The following is a 22,826-nucleotide window of genomic DNA, read 5'->3' as shown; positions in this document are numbered from 1 at the left end:
GCGCGCTCGCGTACACCGGCGCCGCACTAACGAGCAAGTAATTACAATGAAACGATTGAGCCGTCAGTGCCGTACAAGAGAAATCCAGGTAGTTATCGCAACTGTTGAAATCCCGGAGTACCGTCCGCGGATTTGAGTCAGGAACGCCGAAAGAGAGAGGGACGGACAACGAAAGACAGACGCGCGGTATGCGAGAGCCGCGGAAAGACGAACAGTGAGACAAAGTGGGCGAGAGAGAAACAGAGAGGAAGAGAGAGAGAGAGAGAGAGAGAGAGAGAGAGAGAGAGAGAGAGAGAGAGAGAGTATGTGTAATATACATCTTTAAAAAAACCGATTTATCCTTTTGCGATTTGTATGAAGCTTGGTATCTTACAGTTTTTGAAGTCTCTGAATCCGAATATAATATCAGAATCTTCAAATTCAAAATGGCAGATCCAATATGGCGGATCAAAAGTTGGAAAAATAATTGGATTTTTATAAAAATAATTGTACTAAGGTTTTCGAGATCGCTAAATACAAATATGATATCTGAATTTTAAAATTCAAAATGGCAGATCCAATATGGCGGATCAAAAGTTGGAAAAATAATTGGATTTTTATAAAAATAATTGTACTAAGGTTTTCGAGATCGCTAAATACAAATATGATATCTGAATTTTAAAATTCAAAATGGCAGATCCAATATGGCGGATCAAAAGTTGGAAAAATAATTGGATTTTTATAAAAATAATTGTACTAAGGTTTTCGAGATCGCTAAATACAAATATGATATCTGAATTTTAAAATTCAAAATGGCAGATCCAATATGGCGGATCAAAAGTTGGAAAAATAATTGGATTTTTATAAAAATAATTGTACTAAGGTTTTCGAGATCGCTAAATACAAATATGATATCTGAATTTTAAAATTCAAAATGGCAGATCCAATATGGCGGATCAAAAGTTGGAAAAATAATTGGATTTTTATAAAAATAATTGTACTAAAGTTTTCGAGATCGCTAAATACAAATATGATATCTGAATTTCAAAATTCAAAATGGCAGATCCAATATGGCGGATCAAAAGTTGGAAAAATAATTGGATTTTTATAAAAATGATTGTACTAAGGTTTTTGAGGTCAATACAAATGTATATTGCTGAATACAAATGTGATATCTGAATTTTAAAATTCAAAATAACGGATTCAATACGGTGAATAAAATTTTGAAAAAATAGTTGGATTGTTATGACGATTCCCGATTTCCTGTCGGAAATAGCGCGCGGATGATTGTCGACGTATTTTTTTTTAATTTTGATTCGCTATATTGGATCCGCGATTTTGAATTTTGAAATTCTGATATTACATTTGGATTCAGCGATCTTGAAAACCTTAATACTAAAATCGTAGCGAAAATGTAAAAAAACTTTTTCAAACACTTGTGATACGGAAGTCTCATTTTCGCCACACAGTCAAGGGGTTAACGATCATGTAATTTCTCGAGTAATGGAAACGTGAAAATTTCGAACTTTTCACTTTTTACGAGTTCACGATGGGAGGAAGATACAGGATCGATACTCAGCAGAGAAAGCTGCCTCGCAACTGTTGTAAAAAAATTTGTGCATCTGATTGCTGTATGCCCTTAATCTCGGACTAATCTAGAGGAGCATGTGCCAATCAGATTCGCGAATTTTACAGCAGTTGCGAAGCAGCGTTCTCTGTTGAACGTAGCCACCGTCTCGCGATTGTCACGGGCGACGGATGACGAATTGGTAATCTGTAGGAGCGTAGATACGCAGAGCGGTAAAAACTCTCTATTTATAGTCATGCGTTTTTCTGTTGATGGACTCGAAAATAAAGTGTATCGATCTCGTCGGCGATTAAATCGCGGTTAGACTGGTTGTAGCCAGATTTGATAGCGAAGAAATAGCACTATTATATCGTCGAGTCGGCCAAGCGGTTTAATGACGAGCTCCTTAACCCTCAACCGTGTTTGCAGTCTTTCTATGAAATTTTCTTCTTTTTTTCGACTCATTTTTTGCCTTAAGAAGGACAAGGGCACGCGAAGGCCCTTGCCTTCAGTTTTCAGAGCCATAAATCCTCGCGCCGAAATCTGCGAGAGACTGTCGTTCACTTCGCCTCGCGAAAGAATTTGGCGCACAAGTCCATTGATTTGCCGCGATTGTATCGACGAGTAAGACGCGAAGAAGCGATCGGTCAAGAAGGCAGTGCGTGAAGCTCGCGCGTGCGCCAGCGTCTCTAAATTATTACATAACGAAGTGCCATGTCATGCAAGAGCGTAATTGTGAGTAAACGCGAAGGCAATGAAAAACGCGCGCGCGCGTAAAAGAGACAGAGACAGACAGAGAAAGAAAGAACGATCGAGAGGCGACGTTAGCCTCACGCAAATAAATGCGAGACGAGCTCAAGGCTGTCGTAACGTGCCTCGTGCATTGCATATGCATCGACGGAAACGTTACACATCCAGCCTTATCGCAGATTTTGTAAGCGTAATCTCTCAGACGATTCTTCCTCACCTACTTTGGCGACCTCATGTACGGAGTGTCCGCGAATTTTCCGCTTTGTGATGCTTGCGAATCCCGCCTATTGCTTCTGTAACTCTTAACGACAGTGTCATTAGAAGTTACAGAACCAGCAGACTGGTTCACCGAGCGCGCCGCATTACTTTGTCGCTACTTACAATACCGACACGAACAGAGCGATTTTGATTCGCACATATTCTATTCAGTCTTCTAAGAGGAAAAACGAGGTAACATTCATTTTCCTCTATATAGGTTATGAGAGAACGTTTCTTCTAGCTTTGGCACTCTTTAGAATAGGCGGATTAACAAGGGAACATCGCGATCCCGAACTCTCTGCTTTTAACACACTTTTGTGAATATGTAGAGTCGATCAGTACATGAATAACCTGAATGACATAACATGAATATATTCCATTTGTGCCTTATCGCTATTTAAAGGTACGATTTACACTCTCAAAGTAAAAAGGACGATTCCACTTTTTCGTGTATTACTCTTAAATTAAAAGAGATAAAAAATTTTTCGAATAAAAGTTTAATGGTAAATTTGTTTTATTTATATTTGTGTCAATTTACAGCACTTAACTTACCATTAAACTTTTATTCGAAACATTTTTTTCTATCTCTTTAATTTAAGAGTAATATACGAAAAAGTCGTCCTTTTTACTTTGAAAATGTAAATCATACTTTTAGCCCCAAATGTGCTGAAAATTTACGTTGATTTGAGCTATTTATTTTACTACGAAAATGAGGTCTATTGTTTATAAAGAGTACCATTCCTACCAATTTTGATGTCGCTCTATCGAATAGCGTTGAGAAAATTTAAAAAAAATCGCAGTTTATGCAAAATTTTTGTTAAATAAAATTTTAAAAATGCATGTTTTTAAGGCTAATTTTTTCTTCTGCTATTTTATCCATAAAAACATGTTAGTATCGCTCGGGAAAATGTCTAAAACGTGTTCCCGACACTTTAACTTAAAAAATATGCCTTGGGTATTTTTTTCAACAAACATGGCGGTCGATTTGAAGCGTTTAATTCGAATTTTCGTTTATATTTGGTTATCCAAAAATGTTTTAGGGTCAATATTGCAAAATTATATAGTAATTTACATAGTAATTACATAGTAAAACAATAGGAACTCTTTATAAACAACAGACCTCATTTCCGTAATAAAATAAATGGCGCAAATCAACGTAAAATTTAAGCACATTTGAGTGTTAATGGGTTAAATAGCGATAAACAAATGGAATATACCGTTATTCCACTGATGTACTGATATATACATCTTATTGATTTACTCTACATACTCACAAAAGTGTATCAAAATCAAAGGGTTTAGGTTGCTCTTTTGTAAGAAGAAACACAGAGAAAAATATTACCACATTTTTCTCATGAAAAACTGAAAGGAAAAGGATAGGTGTGACTCAAAATCGCTCTGGTTATGTCGGTAGTGTTCATTTTGTTAGCCGGATTTCGCGAATTTACCCCGGTCGAGTGAAACAAACGAGCGAGCGAATGGCAATCTCGGACGCTCGCGCGGGAAAATTTTGCAATTAAATACCGTTTAATTCCATGGCAGAAGAACACTGTGATTATCCGCTTCGAGAGCGTGGTCTCCTCCGCAACCGCGCCGCAACCTGTCATTACCTCCATTTGTACCGTTCAGACTTATATCCCGGACACGTAATGTCCCGGTAACTTTTCCCGCTTGTGCGCGTATATACATTAAAATGTATTCGCTGTTCGAGCCGACATGTATCGTCCTTAGGTTATCTCTCGCAATCGAATATATTGTTTGTTAGTAATAGTCCCTGTGACTAGTTAAAAGTACATTATGAGATGACGCAATGATCGGCAGTTGGTATGTACACTGAAAGAAATAATGTTTGATATTTTAACTATAATCATATAGAGAAATAATTCTGTCAATTATGATTAAGAAATTTTTATCAAAATTCTGTTACAATGTTAGTGAATAATCTTATATGTGCATATTATTATTACAGATTCAATATTGAATTCGGTTGATACAATCAGACTGACGTGTGAATGTGTGACTAATTATACCGTTTTCTCTGTGCATCATTTTCACGTTAGAACAACCGAAAAATATAGTTGAGGCCAAATATAACTAATTTTGATTAGATCGACCATTGTTTTTCCTCTCAGTGTATGCTAGTTTGAATCTAATTCAAATTGTGATGTTCACACTTCTGATAAAACGTCGAAAGGACCAATTAAGCCTTAATATTGCTAGAGCAGGCGATATTCCACAATGTCACTTGATTAAATGATGAAACTAGCTGTACACCCAGTAAGCAAAAAATCATTAATATAACGTTGCTACAATGATATTAAAGAACCTGTAATATTGTCATATATGTAATGTTTAATATTGTATCAAACATCATTATGAACATACTTTGACCGCGACTTGGAAGTTTCAATAATGTTGAAATAAGGTTATCATAACATTTTAATCGGCAGAAATATTTTTAAGATGTTGCATTGATCTCAAATAAATATTAATGTAACATTCAAAAAATTTATTTTTTTAAAACGTTTAAACAACATTCAGAAAAATCACATCACAAAATAAGATGTGAAAAATATAAATGCAATATTATTAAAAAATGTCCAAACAATGCACATGAAGTCAACGTTTCTAAACATTAATTTAAGATTCCTTGCTTACTGGGTAGAGTTCTAATTTCAGTTTATCAGATTTATCAAGGCGCGAAAAAAGACATGCCTTGTCACAAGCGAATTCACAGACGCGTTGAGATCGAGAGATCTCGACGTCTCAGATGTGGGGTAATCGATAGTCGATAATCAATAATCGATGGTCGGTAATCGATAATCTTTGCGTACCGATGTTGAATGTTCGACGAAGGCTCTCCCAGTAAGCAAGGAACATTAAATTAACGTTTAGAAACGTTGACTTCGTGTGCATTGTTTGGACATTTTTTAATAATATTGTATTTATATTTTTCACATGTTTTTGTAATATGATTTTTCTGAATGTTGTTTAAACGTCTCAAAAACATTACAAAAAATATATTTTTCAAATGTTACTTTAACATTTGTTTGAGATCAATGCAACATCTTAAAAATATTTCTGATTTCGATTAAAACGTTATGACAACCCTATTTCAATATTATTGAAACTTCCAAATCGCGGTCCAAGTATGTTTATAATGATGTTCGATACAATATTAAACATTATATATTTGACAGTATTACAGAATATCATTGTAGTAATGTTATATTAATGATTTCTAGCTTACTGGAGCTATCTTTCTCTCTTTCGCATTTCTAAATTATCACGCAGCATTGATTACATTGTCACCCTTAAGGTACTGATGCACGGAAAAAAAGGTTTGCTAATATATGGACAACTAAAAATATTAACTTGCAGAAGCAAATTTTCTTGCTTTTATAATAAAGTTATATATATATATATATATATATATATATATATATATATATATATATATATTAGCAAATCTTTTAGCTATCACAACAAAATAACTTTGCTATGAAAGCAAGAAAATTTGCTCCTGCAGTTAATATTTTTAGTTGTCCGTATATTAGCAAATCTCTTTTTTCCGTGTTCAACGTACGGAATCGACGACGCGGCGGATAATACCGACAAGCCGAATGGTGGACTATTACGGAGCTGTCTGACGCTTTTATTCTCCGCGGGCAAACGTGGGGCGGGGGAGTGCACGATTTACTCGCCGTTCGCGAAATTCGCGAGCCCGCCGGGGGAGCCATCTTACTCGGTGAATTCCAGCGCGGATTCTCTTTCTTCGTAAACAACCCGTCACTTCCGGTGCGCGCGCGACACAGACAGACCCGCGACAGACGGTGCGGGCGGAGCCGGGGGAGTCAAGAGGCTCAAGCTTCTCATGCCCGTTTCTACACGGAAAAAAGATCTGCTACATATGGACGACTAAACATAATTTGCTGTATTAGCAACTTTTTCTTTGCTGGAGTCAATTTCCTTGCTATGATAACAAGAAAATCTGCTCCTATAATAAAAAAAGTAGCTGGCAGTAAATCATGTTTAGTTAGCCATCTGTAGCAAATTTGCTACGTTAGCTACTTTTCTTTTCTTTTCCGTGTGAGATTCAAATGCAATTGCGTTTAAGGGGTAAAACCACTTCAGCGTCCGAAAATTAAGCGTATTTTTGGGGAATTTTTTGTAGGCAAACAAAGAAATGTATCGAAAATTAGTTTGGCAGGCTTTATTGTACATGTTTTAAAGTGTGTATTTAAAATTTTATTAACATATATTACAAAGTGGCGACGCTAGGAAAACACGCTCATGTTGACAAGGCTCTAGCACCGCCATTTTGTAATATATGTTAACATAAAAATTTAAATACACATTTTAAAACATGTACAATAAAGTCATCCAAACGGATTTTCGATTCATTTCTTTGTTTACCCACAAAAAATTCTCAAAAATACGCTTAATTTTCGGACGCTAAAGTGGTTTTATTCCTTAACCTTGATTGATTCAAGGAACACCCCGTTCCAGATCATTGCTACAGAAGAGGAAGAAGAATTGTCATTGCGCGATCACGAGAGCCTCGATCGATCAATCCACGAAGATCGTGAAAGACGACGGGAGGAGGAGGAGGTGGTATCGCGGCTTATTTTTGCGATATAAAAATAATACGTGGATTTCCCGATACTGACGGATGCCAGCGGATTACGCGACGCGCACCGTATTATTCCCCGTGGCTCCCGTAACGGTAAACCCAGCCCTGAATAGAGAGAACGTAGAGAGACGCATGAGATGAGGACAATCGCGGGGATTAAATAGACGGAGAGCTTGCGCGAAGGCTCTCCTCCGGCAAGAGCTCGTGCAGTAAAAGACGAAGGCGACTATGACGATGACGACGACGACGATGTAGTCGCGGAATCGCATCGCGTCCGGGCACGAGCGGCTTCGTAATAACGTGATCTTAATATTTCAGCGCTGCTTTTTTTCATTATCGATGTCCGCGGTTAAATATGTAATAAGCACGGAGAGCGAGAGAAAGGGAGAGTTGAGCCGGAGATTGAGCGGAGACGACAGGAAAGAGAGAAACGGAGAGGTGCCGGTTCTCCAATCGCAGTTGAACTGATATAATCGGTCTCCTCGCGACACCATCAGCACGCATCGCGAGTTACGCATCGGTTACGTTCTCGCCGGCAGTTAATTCGATTCGCGGCATAAAGCCGCTCGCCGAGATCGTTAGCTCAGGATCGAATGTCAGCAGGTGTCGCCAATCACGGCCGGTAGTTGCTGGTAGCTTGAGTTCTGCGTTGAAAGATGCGACGTTCTCTGCCTGTATTCATCATCACGTTTGCCGTATTTATGCGCCTTGCCGAAAGAGAAGACGAAAGCGGAAGATCTACCCTTCAATTTATGAGAAAGAGAGACATACATTTCCTCTATCGACAGTTTCCTCTGCATTACCATAATTTAAGCTTGCCTGCATTACCTACACTACTCTAATTATCCGTTTCTTATGATGCCATAATTATTTCCTATGCACAATCGGAAATTATTTCCTATGCACATTTCGTCGGCGTTTCCGACGGAAGTAAGGGAAGAAGGGAGGGAGGAAAGAAGGGAAGCCAGCAGGAACAGAGAGAGAGAGAGAGAGAGAGAAAGGGAGAGAGGGAGAGAGAGAGAACCGTTTCTCTTTGATCTTCTCAAAGATTTGGCGTCCTAAATCTTGCTTTTCTGCCTTGTTTCACTCACGCAATATTTACGAATTCATTCTAATATAATTTTCTTTATATAACTCCCCGTACTTAGTACATTAAAATCGTTTCAAACTCACTCGCATTTCAATTAAATATCCATATATTTGCACGCCAATCTAACCAAGTTCAAAGATTAGTAGATAAAGAATTTTTTCATTTTTTTTTTAAACATGAGGTACTCCGCCGTTCATTTGTATTTTCACTCTGTATGAGCATTTGCAGTTCCATATAATTAAATAGATATAATTAAACAGTATAAATTACGAAGCTACATTATGTCGGTACCCACACTGAGAGAAAAATGTATAATATTTGGAACTATAATGACATAGTAGAAATATTATAGTTAGGAATATAATTTTTATAGTAAATGTTACCATAATATTTGTAATATTTACAATATAAGTATAGTATAACTGACCCGTGTAAAATTTTTACCAAGAATTATAATTATTTGAAATAAAAAATATGGTAAGGTGGCAAATATTGAATGGTAAGAGAAATTAACTATTTTAGTCAATACAATTGGAATATTTGGCAAATATAGGTACATGTAACTATATTCCCAACAGGTGCTTTACCATATATATAGAGTGATAAGATGGTGACTATAAATCTGTGTTCATTCTACTATATCTTCATGTTTAGATGAACTATAAATATATGTTTGAGGCCAAAACGAACTATAAAATATAGTGAGATTATAGTTATTCCAACTATTTTTTCTCTCAGTGCAGCACTCTTCTCAAGAGCGGAGGCTGAATCTTGACAGTACAAGATAGTTTAAAAGTAAAGCCTTAAAATTGCCGATGAAAATTGCGCAACAGCAGCGAACTACAAAAGGATAGACGGGGATCTCCGCTATTTCCCATCGTATTTGACGCTAAACGTGCTGCCGCTTTAATCTGATCCTTTATCGAGACCGCGCGCGATCCTCTCGCGTACGAGACGAGTATAAAATTCAAAATTAGACTACCACGGATTTAGCATTAGACACGCGCGACGAATAAGTCGGCGGTGCATTTTCGTATGCATAAAATCTCAAAGATCCCTTCGAGGACATCCGAGAGAAATCACTGAACGACGGAATTGCGTCGTTCTGTTCACACGTGTTCTGAGGAACTAGCTCGGCTGCCTTTCTCAGGATATATCATAACTATGCGATCTCCGTTTGCATTTGCAGGCCTAGCCCGGGCGGTGTCGGTGACAACGGTGTCCAGGGTGTTCGCGGCAAGGGTCTGCCGCACGTGATTTACTGCCGACTTTGGCGCTGGCCGGATCTTCAGTCGCATCACGAGCTGAGGGCGATCGAGCACTGCGAGTACGCTTTCACGCAGAAGCGCGACGAGGTCTGCGTGAACCCTTATCATTATCAACGAATCCAACCGCCAGGTAAGCCACAGACGAACAGGTGGTGGAGGAGGATAACGAATCCGTCGTATGCCTGTGTGATAATACCGTCGTTCTCGTCATTCTCCGCGTTTTCCTTCGAAGTAAATTCACGTCGCGGTGTTCAGTCTGGGCAAATCCAGCGATAAATTTTGCCCCGCAGCTCGGTGTCGTTTATGCGAGCTTTACGGCGATGTTTAGTGGTCTCTTAAGTCGCCCGTGGAAGCGACCGGGGAGTCCCAGCGAGACTATTACTACCGCTCTCACCTTCTCCTCCGGCCCTTCTCCTCGGCGTCGCCGCGATGGAAACGAACGCTTCTACCCCGACGATCGGGGCATGTCGGTGTATTCAGTTTGTTCGAATTACGGGTCGCTCTTTCGCGGGACGGCCGTTAATCGGCCGTTACAACTGTAGGCATGGCGGGCAGCCGCTAGACTAGATCGCGTGACTATTATATCGGCGCACGAAACTTTGCAGTTCTGCCGGCCATTCTCGTGCCGCGGCACAACCTAGCCGGGGACGAGGCCGTCCTCTACAACACCTCTCTCGAGGAGCTTAGCGTCAGCGTGCCGGAGAACACGAGCTTCCACGCGACGCTCAATCACCAGCACCACAATCAGCAAGGCATACAGCAGTCCCCGCAACAGCAGCAGCAGCAACAGCAACAACAGCAGCAACCAAATAATCCGTACCAAGGAATGCAGGTGGGTGACTCAACAAGCCGCGAGTTTTATCGGCTTCTTCTCGATGTGCTGACCCATTTCCTTACGAGGACGCCTGTACTTTATTGATTTTACGTTAGTTACTGATTATCCTGATCGCTTTATTTATTGCAGACAACATTATTCGCCGTACAGAGTGTAAACTCTCGTCGCTCCATCGATTGACAGCGGCGTAATCTCTCGGATTAATTCGTTCACAGTGAAGGCTTCGTTACGCCAGTTACGGCACGTTCGGCCCGATTTTCATCCTCTATTAACAATCCAGTTAAAACCGTCGTCTGCGGAGGCTGGATAATTGATAATTAAAGCTGATTAGACAGCGGCAACGCGGGCGTCGCCGGCGATTTATGGCTATCAGATACGCCGTTAGATTCGTGACAATGACGACGCGCATTGTATTTCTGTTTGCAGAGCATGCAGGCGACGAGTCCAGCGAGTGTCGGGAGTCTGGGAAGCGTGCAGGGCTCGCCTCATCCCGCGCCGGGATCCATGGATCCTCCAGCGGATACGCCGCCGCCAGGATACATCAGCGAGGACGGCGACAACATGGACCATAACGACAACATGTCTCTGTCGCGCCTGTCGCCCAGTCCTGTGGACGCGCAGCCGGTTATGTATTGCGAGCCCGCGTTTTGGTGAGTGGGGCCGGGACACATCAATCTGTTGCACCTTAACGGATGATGCATGTCGTATATATCGCGCCTTCCCGAACTACACGCGCGGCAACGTGAGAACGTGCTGTTGCATATTTTATCCGCCTGACGGTTGCCCGTCGCTGGTGGTGCGGCCGCGCCTTCCACCTTCGATCGCGAGAGTCCCCGCTTTTCGTAATGAAATCATGACGCGCAATGAAGATAACGGGGTTGTTTGGGGCTTAAACGATCGATCGAATACGTTGCATGAGCAGAAGCAAGACACGGAAGTATGTTTCGGCTCGTAGAACGCGTGAGCAGAACAGTTGGATCCTTTCTCCATAAAGCGAATTAACTCCATCGACGCGTGATACGACCAGGTCTTCGAATTAATATCGCGATACCAACGGCCGGGAATTAGATGGATGAATTTCCATAAGGGCTGCAACCGCACGTTCCCTGAATTGTCGAGTCCACGTGGCTACCGAATCGCGCGCTCACGATATCACCCTCTGTCTCGCTCAGGTGTTCGATTAGTTACTACGAGCTGAACACGAGGGTGGGCGAGACGTTTCACGCGTCGCAGCCGAGCATCACCGTGGACGGCTTCACCGATCCCAGCAACTCCGAGCGCTTCTGCCTCGGCTTGCTGTCCAACGTGAACCGCAACACGGTGGTCGAGCAGACCAGGCGACACATCGGTAAAGGCGTTAGACTATACTACATCGGCGGCGAGGTGTTCGCGGAGTGTCTGTCCGACTCGAGCATCTTCGTACAGAGTCCCAATTGCAATCAACGTTACGGTTGGCACCCGGCCACGGTGTGCAAGATACCGCCAGGTAAGGCAATAACCTTCATTCCTGGCTCGTCAGAAGCCGTGGTAGTACTGATGGTAGGTGAAGGAGAGGAAGAGAACAGCTGCGCTCTCACGCAGGTGTCAGCTTCTCTCTGACGAGTTCTCACCGACGAGCATTTGTCTTCTCGAGGAACGTCAAGTTCGCCCTTCTTGAAAAGTTATCCCTTTGTCTGTTTGTTGCAGGATGCAATCTGAAGATCTTCAACAACCAGGAGTTCGCGGCGTTGCTCTCGCAGTCGGTGTCGCAGGGTTTCGAGGCGGTGTACCAACTGACGCGTATGTGCACGATTCGTATGAGCTTCGTGAAGGGCTGGGGCGCGGAATACCGCCGGCAGACCGTCACCTCGACCCCCTGTTGGATCGAGCTGCATTTAAACGGGCCGCTGCAGTGGCTTGACAGGGTACTCACGCAGATGGGCTCGCCCCGCCTACCCTGTTCCTCGATGTCCTAAGCCTTTGCGTCATCCTCCACCCGTTTGTGAGAGAACACGTGAATGCCCTTCGTGCGCTGTCCTCGTCGTCGTCGTCGTCGTTGTTGTCGTTGTCGTCGTCGATCGGTTCGTCCCTTCGTCACGGTACGTGAAAGCTTGATCAGATTTCCTCGAACGAACTATAATGACACGCGAACAAGAGACGCATGATCTCACGCTCTTCGAGGCCTGATCGAGAGAAAAAGAGAGAGTGATAGAGCCAGACCGGTAAATTGGCGTCGCTCAAGCACAACGACACCGAATTCTCTGCGCCGAAATCGCGCGGTGGCTTCACTCCGGACGTCGTGCAGTCGCGTGCCCGACCGGGAACCGGGAACTGCGATCGTGAGAGGGCGTGTGAATGTGACTGGGAAGGGGAAATGCAAAATCGAAACGACGACCCACTCACTCGCTTGCTCGCTCTTACGACGATAAATATCATAGTAAATATACATATACAGAAGGAAAGAGAGAGAGAAAGAGAGAGAGAGTCTGTCCTATACTGTGGATCGATGTGATCGGGAGATATAAAGATGCAAGGGTCGCAGAAAGACCTTGCTGGACGCGGCTTGTAATCGCGCATATACACTGCAATTGGCGTACAAGATATATCCAGGGTGATTAATTCGAGTTTAGTCGATTTATAAGAAACAGAGCAAGTGAGATATATATATATATATATATATATATATATATATATATATATATATATATCGCACGCTACAGAGAGCTCACACTTTTACATATTTTTATCGTTTGTTAAGGCAGACACACAACTACAGTCGTGTACCAGTATACGCTACCACAGACTTTACGAGATAATATACATTAATACATAATCTGTTATGTATGTTCGCTTGGACTAGAATCTGCTGTGGTGGGGCTCACCACTTGAATATTCTATATCCGCGTATACATGCAGACACCACATAACGCGTACATACGTTACACACGTATGTGAACACACATGTATATGTCGTTCTACGAAATTCGTTGAAGGGGATTACAATAGCGTTCACACCGGTGAGAAGAGTGTATACACTCCGTCGTGTCGCATAAGATCTTCCAATTCTCTAGACGGTTGTAGCGCGGTTTTACTTTTATTTTATTCTTTTTTCTTTTACCGTATTTTGAGGATGTTTTTTTTTTAGTTAGTCGACAATTGCATTAATATACAAAAGTTATTTTGGCTGTGTACATCTAACGACGCTTGTGACAGTTTTAGTGCGTTTTAGTACGCTATTTACTCGGTTATATACATATATATTTTTTTTAATAACAGATATAGAGATGTTATTAGAAATATAAAGTTTATATATATATATATATATATATATAGTATATGTGCATGCAAATTTCTCTTACGATATATTTAATTTCTATTACGTTGGTTTCTTTTTTCTTACTCCCTTTTACAATTTTTGCTCTCTTTTACTTCAGAATCGAGTTAACTTCTATCTTGCTTCTCGACGGTAGCAGGTACGCGAGGTACTTAAATTATTCTTCCGACTCTTCTTGCCCTTTTTTCACTGCTTCGACAAAATTACCAAGGATTATCTGAAACGTAGTTCGTTCTTGGATCGGCACGTGGAGTGAGTGTCTATCGACGGGAGCATTCCAGCCCCGAAGAGACGGAATCTCGACGCTGACTCGTGTTTTATTTAATTAGCCGGGGGCTTTAATATCCCGGCGCTTCAGTGCGGCACGGCGAGCTGTATTTCCTGGCAAACGACAGGAAGGACTTACATCCCGGGAATCGCTCGGAAACTGTGAACGACGATGACAACGACGACAACGAGGCAGAGGGACACGCCGTTCTGTCGCGGCTGCTCGACCACGATGTGCCAAAGTCAGCTGAGACCGCGGACGTTGGCTCTACACGATCAGTCAGAGAAAGCTGAAGCAGAGTGTGTCGGAGGACAGCAGCGGACTCGACAATCTGGCCGAGTGTTAACGATGTTCGATGCGAGCAGGTCTGCGTCTGTCGCGTCTAACTCTTGATGGTGCCCCGCGACGGAATCATCGGCAGGAAGACGTTCCCGGCCAGCTGTGTTGTCGCCGTAAACGGGAAGAAACGAGATCGGTCAGTTTAGAATTATTATTGGTTGGACGAGAGGTGTCACGGCGACGACTTGTGACTGCAAAGATCCTAGAGTCTGGAAAGCGAAAAGTTGCGCCAACCTGGTGATCGCTCTCGTTGTGTCATTATTATATATATATATTTTTTTTTGTCACGTAAGCACACAAAAATGTCAATCAGCGTCGCCCTATACGCTGGAACGTTGCCGCTTAACGCTATTCACGAAACGCTATTCATAATTTTCAAGAGAAACAGAGAATATGTACACGGAAAAAAGGGCTGTTGTGTCAACGGAAGTTGCCAACGTCACCGTAATTGGGGTAAACCTTCTTGATTCAACCAGCAATATGATTGACACAAATACATCACGTCCTTCGATGTCTCGAGTATTAATTTCAATGGTATTGTTGGTGATTCGAGAAGATTTATTCCAATTACGATGATGTCGGTAATTCCTATTGATACAACAGCATTCTTTTCCGTGTATATATATATATATACATATGTGTGTATATATTATAATATATTAATTACCTAAAAGGCACTGCATCGCGGTGCGGGAATATCTTATGCGAGACTCTTATCGGTGGATTCTGGCGCATTGTAATCTTCGATGTGAGAAATATGAAACGTCACGAATAAAAATTGTCGTGGGATGAAGATACCGTTCGGAAACGATCATCTCCTTCGGAGAGAGAGAGATCCAATAATGCAGAGATAACAATAAAAGTTGTTTTTCGAGCCTCACGTTTCTTTCCGCGTTTCCCCTCGCATTTCGTTTACCGATTCGAGCTCGAGAGACGCGCGGAATGCCACGAGGAGAGATCACGGCAATCCTTTTCTTTTTTCTTTCCACGAAATGCGCGACGAAGCCTTCTTCTGCGTGGCGGCGCACGTAAGGGAAGAGTTCGCTCTTTCGATTCTCCCGATTTCGCGTGACTTTGTTGTCGTGGGTCATCGACGTCTCGCTAATGACGATCGAGGAGACGAGCGCGCTGACGATCCGTAACGTTGCACGGACGACGACGATGCGAGAGACTTGAATGCCGGTCGAGTGAGATTCAACGAGTGGAAGATGAGAATTGCGAGGTGTTAGAAAGCGGAGAAGATAAGAAATCATTGTTACGTTATCTACGTCCCCTTTCCCTAGGCCGGGCGACAGAGAAAACTGTAAAAAAGAGGATGTATTTCGGGTGTGAATCACGAGATACAACGCCGTGATGAAGTATGCCGAATATCAAACGCGAGACGCATCGTTGAGAAAATGTGGTACAAAATACATACGTACTTTTTAAAGGATCGGACTCTGATATACAAGATACGAACAAAGAAAAACAAAAAGAGAAAGAGAGAGAAGGAAAAGAAGACGAGAGTATTTTGTATCGTAGATATTTATGTCGCGAGTATGCACGTGTAATACTGGAAAAAAAAGAAAACTAAACGTACTGTCCAGTCCTGCCTGTCGCGCTCCAGCGAGAATTTATATGTACGCGAGGGAAGGAAAGGGATTCTGACAGTAGAGTGAGATGGAAGGAGGGCAGAAAGGAACTCGAAAGCATACAGTGGTTAAAGGGACGAGGTGGAGGAGGAGGAGGAGGATAAAGAGAGGAATGAGGAAATAATTATCCAGATTGTACCGCCACTCTTATAGCTTAATTCCTTAGGTAAGCGTGCTGGGCTTTCGCGGGGAACATTTTAACCGACACGATGAAGTCTGCATTTCATTAGGTCGGCAACGGTAAAAGCGGAGAGGAGAAGATAGAGGAGGGGGTGGAGGAGAAAAAGGAGGAGAGAGAGAGAGAGAGAGAGAGGCGGTATTACCTATTCGGCACGATTGTATATGAAGCGCGGGGAGTTGAAAGTTTATTTTCTTACATTGTTGTGCGCGCGCGATCGATTTGTCTTTTTATACGAGAGGATGATCGAGACATCAGTGCGTTCTGCGAAAGCCCAACATATCTCAATCGTTGGGCAGCTCGAGTCGGTGGCAGCAGTAACAGCAGCTGATACCTAATCGCGGCGAACGTCGTCTCCCTTCTCACGCGAAGATAAGAAAGAAAAAGACACAATGCACGTGAACATACGTACACACATGTTGCACGCGTACGCTGCGAGAAAAATATTCAATAAATAAAAAAATATTCGATAAGCACGTATTTTTACTTGAATATTTACTTGAATCAAAACTGTTCTGTTCAAATAAACGATTACTTTCATCAAAAGCAAAAAGGTATTTTAGGAAAATATATATTTTCTCATTTGGAAGAGATTCTTTTTCCAACGTGAAAAGATGTTAGGTAGAAGTACTATTTTAAAGACGTATTTAAAGACAAAAATAATAAGGATGTCCAGAGTTGAGTATCGGTGTTGTTAGCGTCCAGGCACCGGTACTTTTATTAGTGCAAGTAAATATGTTATCAATCGCGAATATAAATATTTCTTATTTCTTGGATATTTTCTTCTCACAGTGCACCCCGCATCCTCTCGGGGGAGTCCATCGACCCAGTTTGCGACCTCGTAACCTCGCGAATATCGTGGAAACGATGTCACGCGTGTGACTGTCAACTTTGCTTACGAACAGTTTTTACCTCCCTGCAGACTGCCATTAGAATATTATTAAGGAACCAATACAGACACAGAGGAGAGCACGCTCCGTGTCTTTTCCCGCGAAACGCTCTTCTGCCCACCATATTCCCTTCGAAGGATTCCCGTCCTGAAGCGACACGTATCCACGTCGCTTGGTATCATTGTATCACACTGAGAGAAAATACTTGAAAATTTGATCTTCATGGAAAACAGAGTCTGTGAGTAAACTTTATATCCCGCAAATAAATTCAACTCTGAATATTCTAATATTTTTTTGTTTTTCTAAATATGAATATTTGAACTTTCAACGTGTATACACACAGATGCATATATATATATATATATATATATATATATATATATATATATATATATTTGATATACGTGTATACATTCTCTTTACACAGGGAATTTATTTGGATTAACTAAAAAACTTCACATCCAAGAAGTAAGCCACATAGCTGTAAATATCCTCGGAGATGGCTGAAGGCTCGGTGAAATATCCACTGGAATTAAAATTCTCTGGAATTAGAAAAAAAATATCATCCAAGAAATAAATTTTCGAATATCTTTTTCTCAGTGCACACAGTTTCGCGACACATAATATTACATCGACGTGCAAGATCGCTCAGAGTTGTTCGGTAACTTTTCGCACGGAGATTCTCTCATGCTTCGCGGCCGAGAGGTGACGGGTCCGACGACAAAGTTTCTTGTGTCGTGACATATCAATTATTCGCGTGATATTGTAGGTCGGCGAAATCGCTTGCACGGTGCCGGGCGCGTCGAGGGTGCCGTTCAAGGGGGACAACTGTGATAGCTGTGGAAGGAAACAACCTTACGCTCTCGTTCGCGCTTGTTAACCGTTTCAACGATCTTGCGGTTCCCGCGGTGCGACGAATAAAGGGGTTACGGTGTTACAACACAATAGGCGCGATATCGTGAGAAATTTCGGAGATATGAAGCAAACCTTTCGTTCCGTCTGCCAAAGTGTCGAGGGTCGTTTGCCAAAGTTTCGTTTAAGTGACTACTCTTTCCCCCTCGGGCGATTGCAGGCACTCGTGATACAGCATCGGGCGCGGTCGAGTTCTCTCTGCCTTCTTTTTCTTCTTTGGTTTGTTTTTACAGGCCGCTCCCGTTCGCGATTGATCGGCGAGTCGAAGAGAATCGATCGGCGAGTACGATCGAGTTGCACTCTCAATCGAGTTTCTAGTCTCCGAAATCTCGGGATTCTGATCCTTCTGCGCGATGTACAAGCGTTGTGATTAAGTGTCCATTGTGGAATAGAGGAGAGAGAGAGAGAGAGAGAGAGAGAGAGAGAGAGAGAGAGAGAATGTTCTCTCCTTTATATTTAAGTATGTTGTAGGGATTTCCAATGAATTTTCTATGACTTTACTCGCAAAGAAGAATCAGAATCCCACGCGAATCGCACGATTCTCTTTGATTCGCATTTTTCTCTCGCAGGGATTGATCGACTGCTCGAGAGTGTGTGCGTGTGTGTGTGTGTGGTGTGTATGCGTGTGTGTGTCAGGCGGCTGTGTAATATATCATTGTACTTGATGCACGTACGACTCCGAAGTTTCGAATCGAGCGGCCCGACGATCACGGTTTTTAATTCTATAAACTACTTATATAAATAAATAAAAAATATATATAAATATACATATATATATATATATTTCTCTTGCGTATGGGCGGTCGCGTTCGTGCCGTGGAAATGAACAGAGACGATTTATATAGTGGACATGTACGAAAAGAATCGTCCTATATCATTTATATTCGGCAGAAACTGGCTTAAAAAAAAAAATTCGCATTTTCACGCGCACGGACGTGATATTTTATGAGAATATGAGAGACGAGAGTGAAAGAGAATGAAAGTGAGAGAGAGAGAGAATGAGTGAAAGAAAATAAACGAGAGACATTAGGAAACGGAATATCGAGTCTGAGACTGTATAATAATTATAAATAAATGTATACGTTAAGACTAAAAGAAAAAGATAGAGAGAGAGAGAGAGAGAGAAAGAGAGAGAGAAAGAGAGAGAATGTCCCGTTGTTTCCTTTTTAATGATATGGTGTTACAACGATTACTTTCCTCTAATAGTATCTTGCGTTTCTTCGCAACTCCTTTCCTTGCAAGATCTAATTGTAAGCATAAGTCTAGCATTTATTAACGTGAATAAGGTATTTGTAGAATCTTTCTTATCTTAATAAAGATAAGTCCCGGCTGATAGAATTTTAACATTTTTATTCGAAACAGTTATCAATTTCAAGAACGCTCCGATGACAATCATAATACAATCATACGAAGTATAGACTTGTACAATGACGACGGGGTTCACTCATCGCGCAGCAATTACGTTGCGATGGGTTCTATCGTCTCTAAGATTATGGACAGTATCGATTCGCGAGAAATTTAGAACAGATTTTTTTTCTTACACGTTAAAGATGCAGGACAAGCAGGAGAGCGGAAATGATACTGAAAGGAGAAGTCGAAGATTTGAATCAAGCCTCGCGCGATAACACGTTTGTGTGTATTGTGAGAATCTTTCTTTTTGTGAGCGACTACGGTAACGCAAATACAGTTTACAATCGACATAGCGCTTTTGCGTTAAGCTCTAACAACATCAGGTCGGCGCGACATTTACCAATGGTGGAAAAGGCGAACGTTATCGACGATATCCGAGTGATGAGCTTTACTTTACGTTACGACTGAATTCTACCTAAGGTTATAACTTTTGCTAGTGTGTATCGCAGATACTTCCGTTCGACGAGTTTCTTTTGCACGAGCCTGTTCGCAGTCTGCCATCTCTTCGAGAAGAACTTTCACACGTGAACCTTGTTAATTTATCAATCAAATACTTTTTACGTTATGAAATAACTGTGCTTGACTCAGTTACAATAAAAGGAGAAATATCTAACTTATGTCAAGGACAGTGCAACACATCGAGACGCGCGTGTCATCAATGCGATATAATGAAAATTTTGAAAGAGAATTGAGCATTGTTCAAAGAGTTGATATTCCAACTATTGCGACCATAACCAAAGAATTTAATTAATTAATTAATTGTACAAACTAGCCAAGAACGTTTCAGTTTCTTTTTCCTTACCACTTTGATTACTTAAAAAAAAAAACTGATCTCTTGTTTCAATGTATCGAGGAAAAAGAATAACTTATGTGCTCATCGATGAAAGCTCTTTTCGAATCGTGAAATGACATAGATCACAAGGCTGCATCTTTTCGTAGAAACTGCATTGCAGAAATTCTCGACTTACGCTTCCAAGACTAGAATGGTGCTACAAGAAATCAGACCTGTTGGCGCTTCAGTCGAAGAAGCGCACGTGTAGATCTCCAGCCGCGCCGGGCGCTGCCACTCGCGCCCGCTTTACCCTCGTCTGTACCAAGTGCTGAATTCAATGTGGCTAAAGCGTGAAGTCTTGTGCACGCGCCTACAAATCGGGGACACGATGAACCCCGGGAACATCCGAGAATCCGCCATTCGCGTCAGGAGAAGAGCACACACGCTTCTTCCATGCGATATTCCTAAACACAGAACTGCACTTTGCTCTCCTGGAATCGCCAAATTCAAGATATCATATTGCTTACTGTCTCTTATGCTAAATTGTTTCTCCTCGGAATCTCGTCGGCATTGTCGCTGACATTCGAAACTACAGCGTAGTTTAGGATGACATTGTCGCGCAAGATATATTGTGCGGATGGCCGAGGGATTTGTCGAATTTTGACCGAGCTGAAGTGATTTTGTTTGTCGCTCGTATAATTGCGGTCGCAATCGCGATCTCTAAACGCGCTGCAGACGACGGCCCGACGAGGACTGCATCTGCTTCAACGAGAAAATGCTCATGGACAAGCCGAGGGTCGCGAGGAAAATTGCAGATCTGGTCGCGCTGCGGTCCACGGCAGTCCTGCGGTAGAAAGTTGGAGCGGCTACCTGCAAGCGCAAACAATTGCATCAGGGGAGTGTCTCGATAATACTCTCTGGGAATATTTTTAGCCCCCTCTGTCTTCCTACATCGCTCCTTTTGTTGTCATATGGTCTGTTTTTTTCAGTTGCACTGCTGAACTGCAATAAGTTAGAGTGAGAAAATATATACTTGTCTCACTTTAACTTATTGCACCAGTTCAGCAGTGCAGCTGAAAAGAACAGACCAATAATCTCACGTATGTATTACGTCCTTCTCACACTTATAGGTCTACATATTTACGTTCAACGATTTGCGCATCTCTGTTTGTATAATATATATAGTTTGGACAACTATAATATGTTGGACTGAGTCACGCAAATAGCTTACATCGCAGAGCCAGGAAATATTTATAAATTCTAAACACTCGTGCAGAGAAGGAATCGATAAGTTCTGCCTACTAGATGGCGACGGGTAATTATTAATATCGCGGTAAATGTATTGGATTACACAAAAAAAAGTTTAAAGCGAATAGGAAAGAAGAGAGGAGTTATTTATATCGGTTGTATCCAACAGAAATGGAGGCACAAATTCAAGATCAAGGATAACTTCTACCAAACTTTGATTAATATGTCCCTCTTTATAATTTTACACAATTTATCTGTATCGCGTGCAATCATGTTGAACTACGATGTCGTATTATTAAGCTTCATTTTATCCGTAAAATAATGTCTCGTAATAATCATGAAAATACTTCATCGTTATATTTTGATTTCAGAGTTAAAATTTAAGAGCCTGAACGAGCTCAGCATGAATCAGCCACGTGAGCCACGTGATACGAAACATGTAAATTTACACTACAACTAAGAAATATTAGTGTTTTTGTTGGATGGTAAATTATACAGTAATAAATTGCTTGTTTGCAATTCTATCGGTTAAGATTAAAAGTACCAATTCCCAGACCTACTTAATCCTGAATATATGTGTACAGGATATCCGACAATTTGTTAGCAGTGTCGCGATGTACAAGTGGAGCTTATCGAACAAAAAATTTCTTTGTTGTCTCACAATCACATAAAATTTTCAGTAATTCATCAAAGAAGATTAATGAGTGATCACGCGCGATACGGTAGGTGAGCTCTGCTTGGTAATGATGTCTGCTTGTACATTAGATCGAACTGAACAAAAAAGTCTTGTACTATACGGAGAAAAAGGTTTGGTTGAATTAACCAAGTATCTGGTCGAATATGAACGTTCCAGAAATTCCGATTGAAGTAACCCGAATTCTGTTTAAATTAACAAGATGTTTGGTTGACTTAAACAGAATTCGGGTTACTTCAATCGGAATTTCTGGATCATTCATATTCGATCAGATATTTGGTTAATTCAACCAAACCTTTTTTTTCGTGTATTTTGCAAGATCATGCAAATGTTCAGTTATTAATTAAAGAAGACGAACGTGCATATTAACTCTTCGTATACATACTGGGTGGTTACCTCCCATAACTAAAATTTAGCTCTGTATCTTTTAAGTACCGTAATAAATGGAACTAGTGTCGCCATCTAATTGTAATTTAGGGTCTTAACAAACTTTGATTCCACTCTGCTAGCAAAATAAGCGTTAGTTAGCTTCTGGCAGCCCTCTGCCAGACGAAATGGAACTTTGATATTCAAAATACTTTTTCCAGAGATGATTTATGAGAAAATTTTTTCCTTAAAGATAAACATTTTAATAATAAAATGCTAAGTTTTTACTCAAAAATAATAAAAATTACAAGTTACAAATTTTTTTGTAAAAACTCACTTTGTTTTAAATTGCGAAATATAGTTTTTTTTTAATATGAAATTTCTTAAATTTTAATACCAAAAGTATGTAAATACTTTCTATAAAC

At 41.2% G+C, this 22,826-nt stretch overlaps 2 protein-coding genes across 2 annotated transcripts in view; one reads left to right on the top strand and one right to left on the bottom strand.

The window, feature by feature from the left end:
* Window positions 1–19,244, top strand: part of LOC116851186 (mothers against decapentaplegic homolog 3-like) — a 19,670-nt gene extending 426 nt beyond the window's left edge. Inside the window, exons 2-7 of the mRNA XM_032830354.1 lie at window positions 7,048–7,165; window positions 9,467–9,675; window positions 10,151–10,377; window positions 10,807–11,030; window positions 11,553–11,866; window positions 12,067–19,244. Coding sequence (XP_032686245.1) covers window positions 7,048–7,165; window positions 9,467–9,675; window positions 10,151–10,377; window positions 10,807–11,030; window positions 11,553–11,866; window positions 12,067–12,335 — 1,361 coding nt within the window. The 3' untranslated portion in view covers window positions 12,336–19,244. The remainder of the gene's footprint in view (window positions 1–7,047; window positions 7,166–9,466; window positions 9,676–10,150; window positions 10,378–10,806; window positions 11,031–11,552; window positions 11,867–12,066) is intronic.
* LOC116851145 overlaps window positions 19,245–22,826 on the bottom strand; it is a 12,620-nt gene continuing 9,038 nt past the window's right edge. The window contains exon 3 of the mRNA XM_032830261.1: window positions 19,245–20,963. Coding sequence (XP_032686152.1) covers window positions 20,814–20,963 — 150 coding nt within the window. The 3' untranslated portion in view covers window positions 19,245–20,813. The remainder of the gene's footprint in view (window positions 20,964–22,826) is intronic.

The sequence above is a fragment of the Odontomachus brunneus genome, unplaced genomic scaffold, assembly GCF_010583005.1.
Source record: "Odontomachus brunneus isolate Ranch 3 - 2012 unplaced genomic scaffold, Obru_v1 Obru_scaffold_167, whole genome shotgun sequence".
In the NCBI taxonomy this organism is placed as follows: Eukaryota; Metazoa; Arthropoda; class Insecta; order Hymenoptera; family Formicidae; genus Odontomachus; species Odontomachus brunneus.
This window is presented reverse-complemented; position numbering and strand designations above follow the sequence as displayed.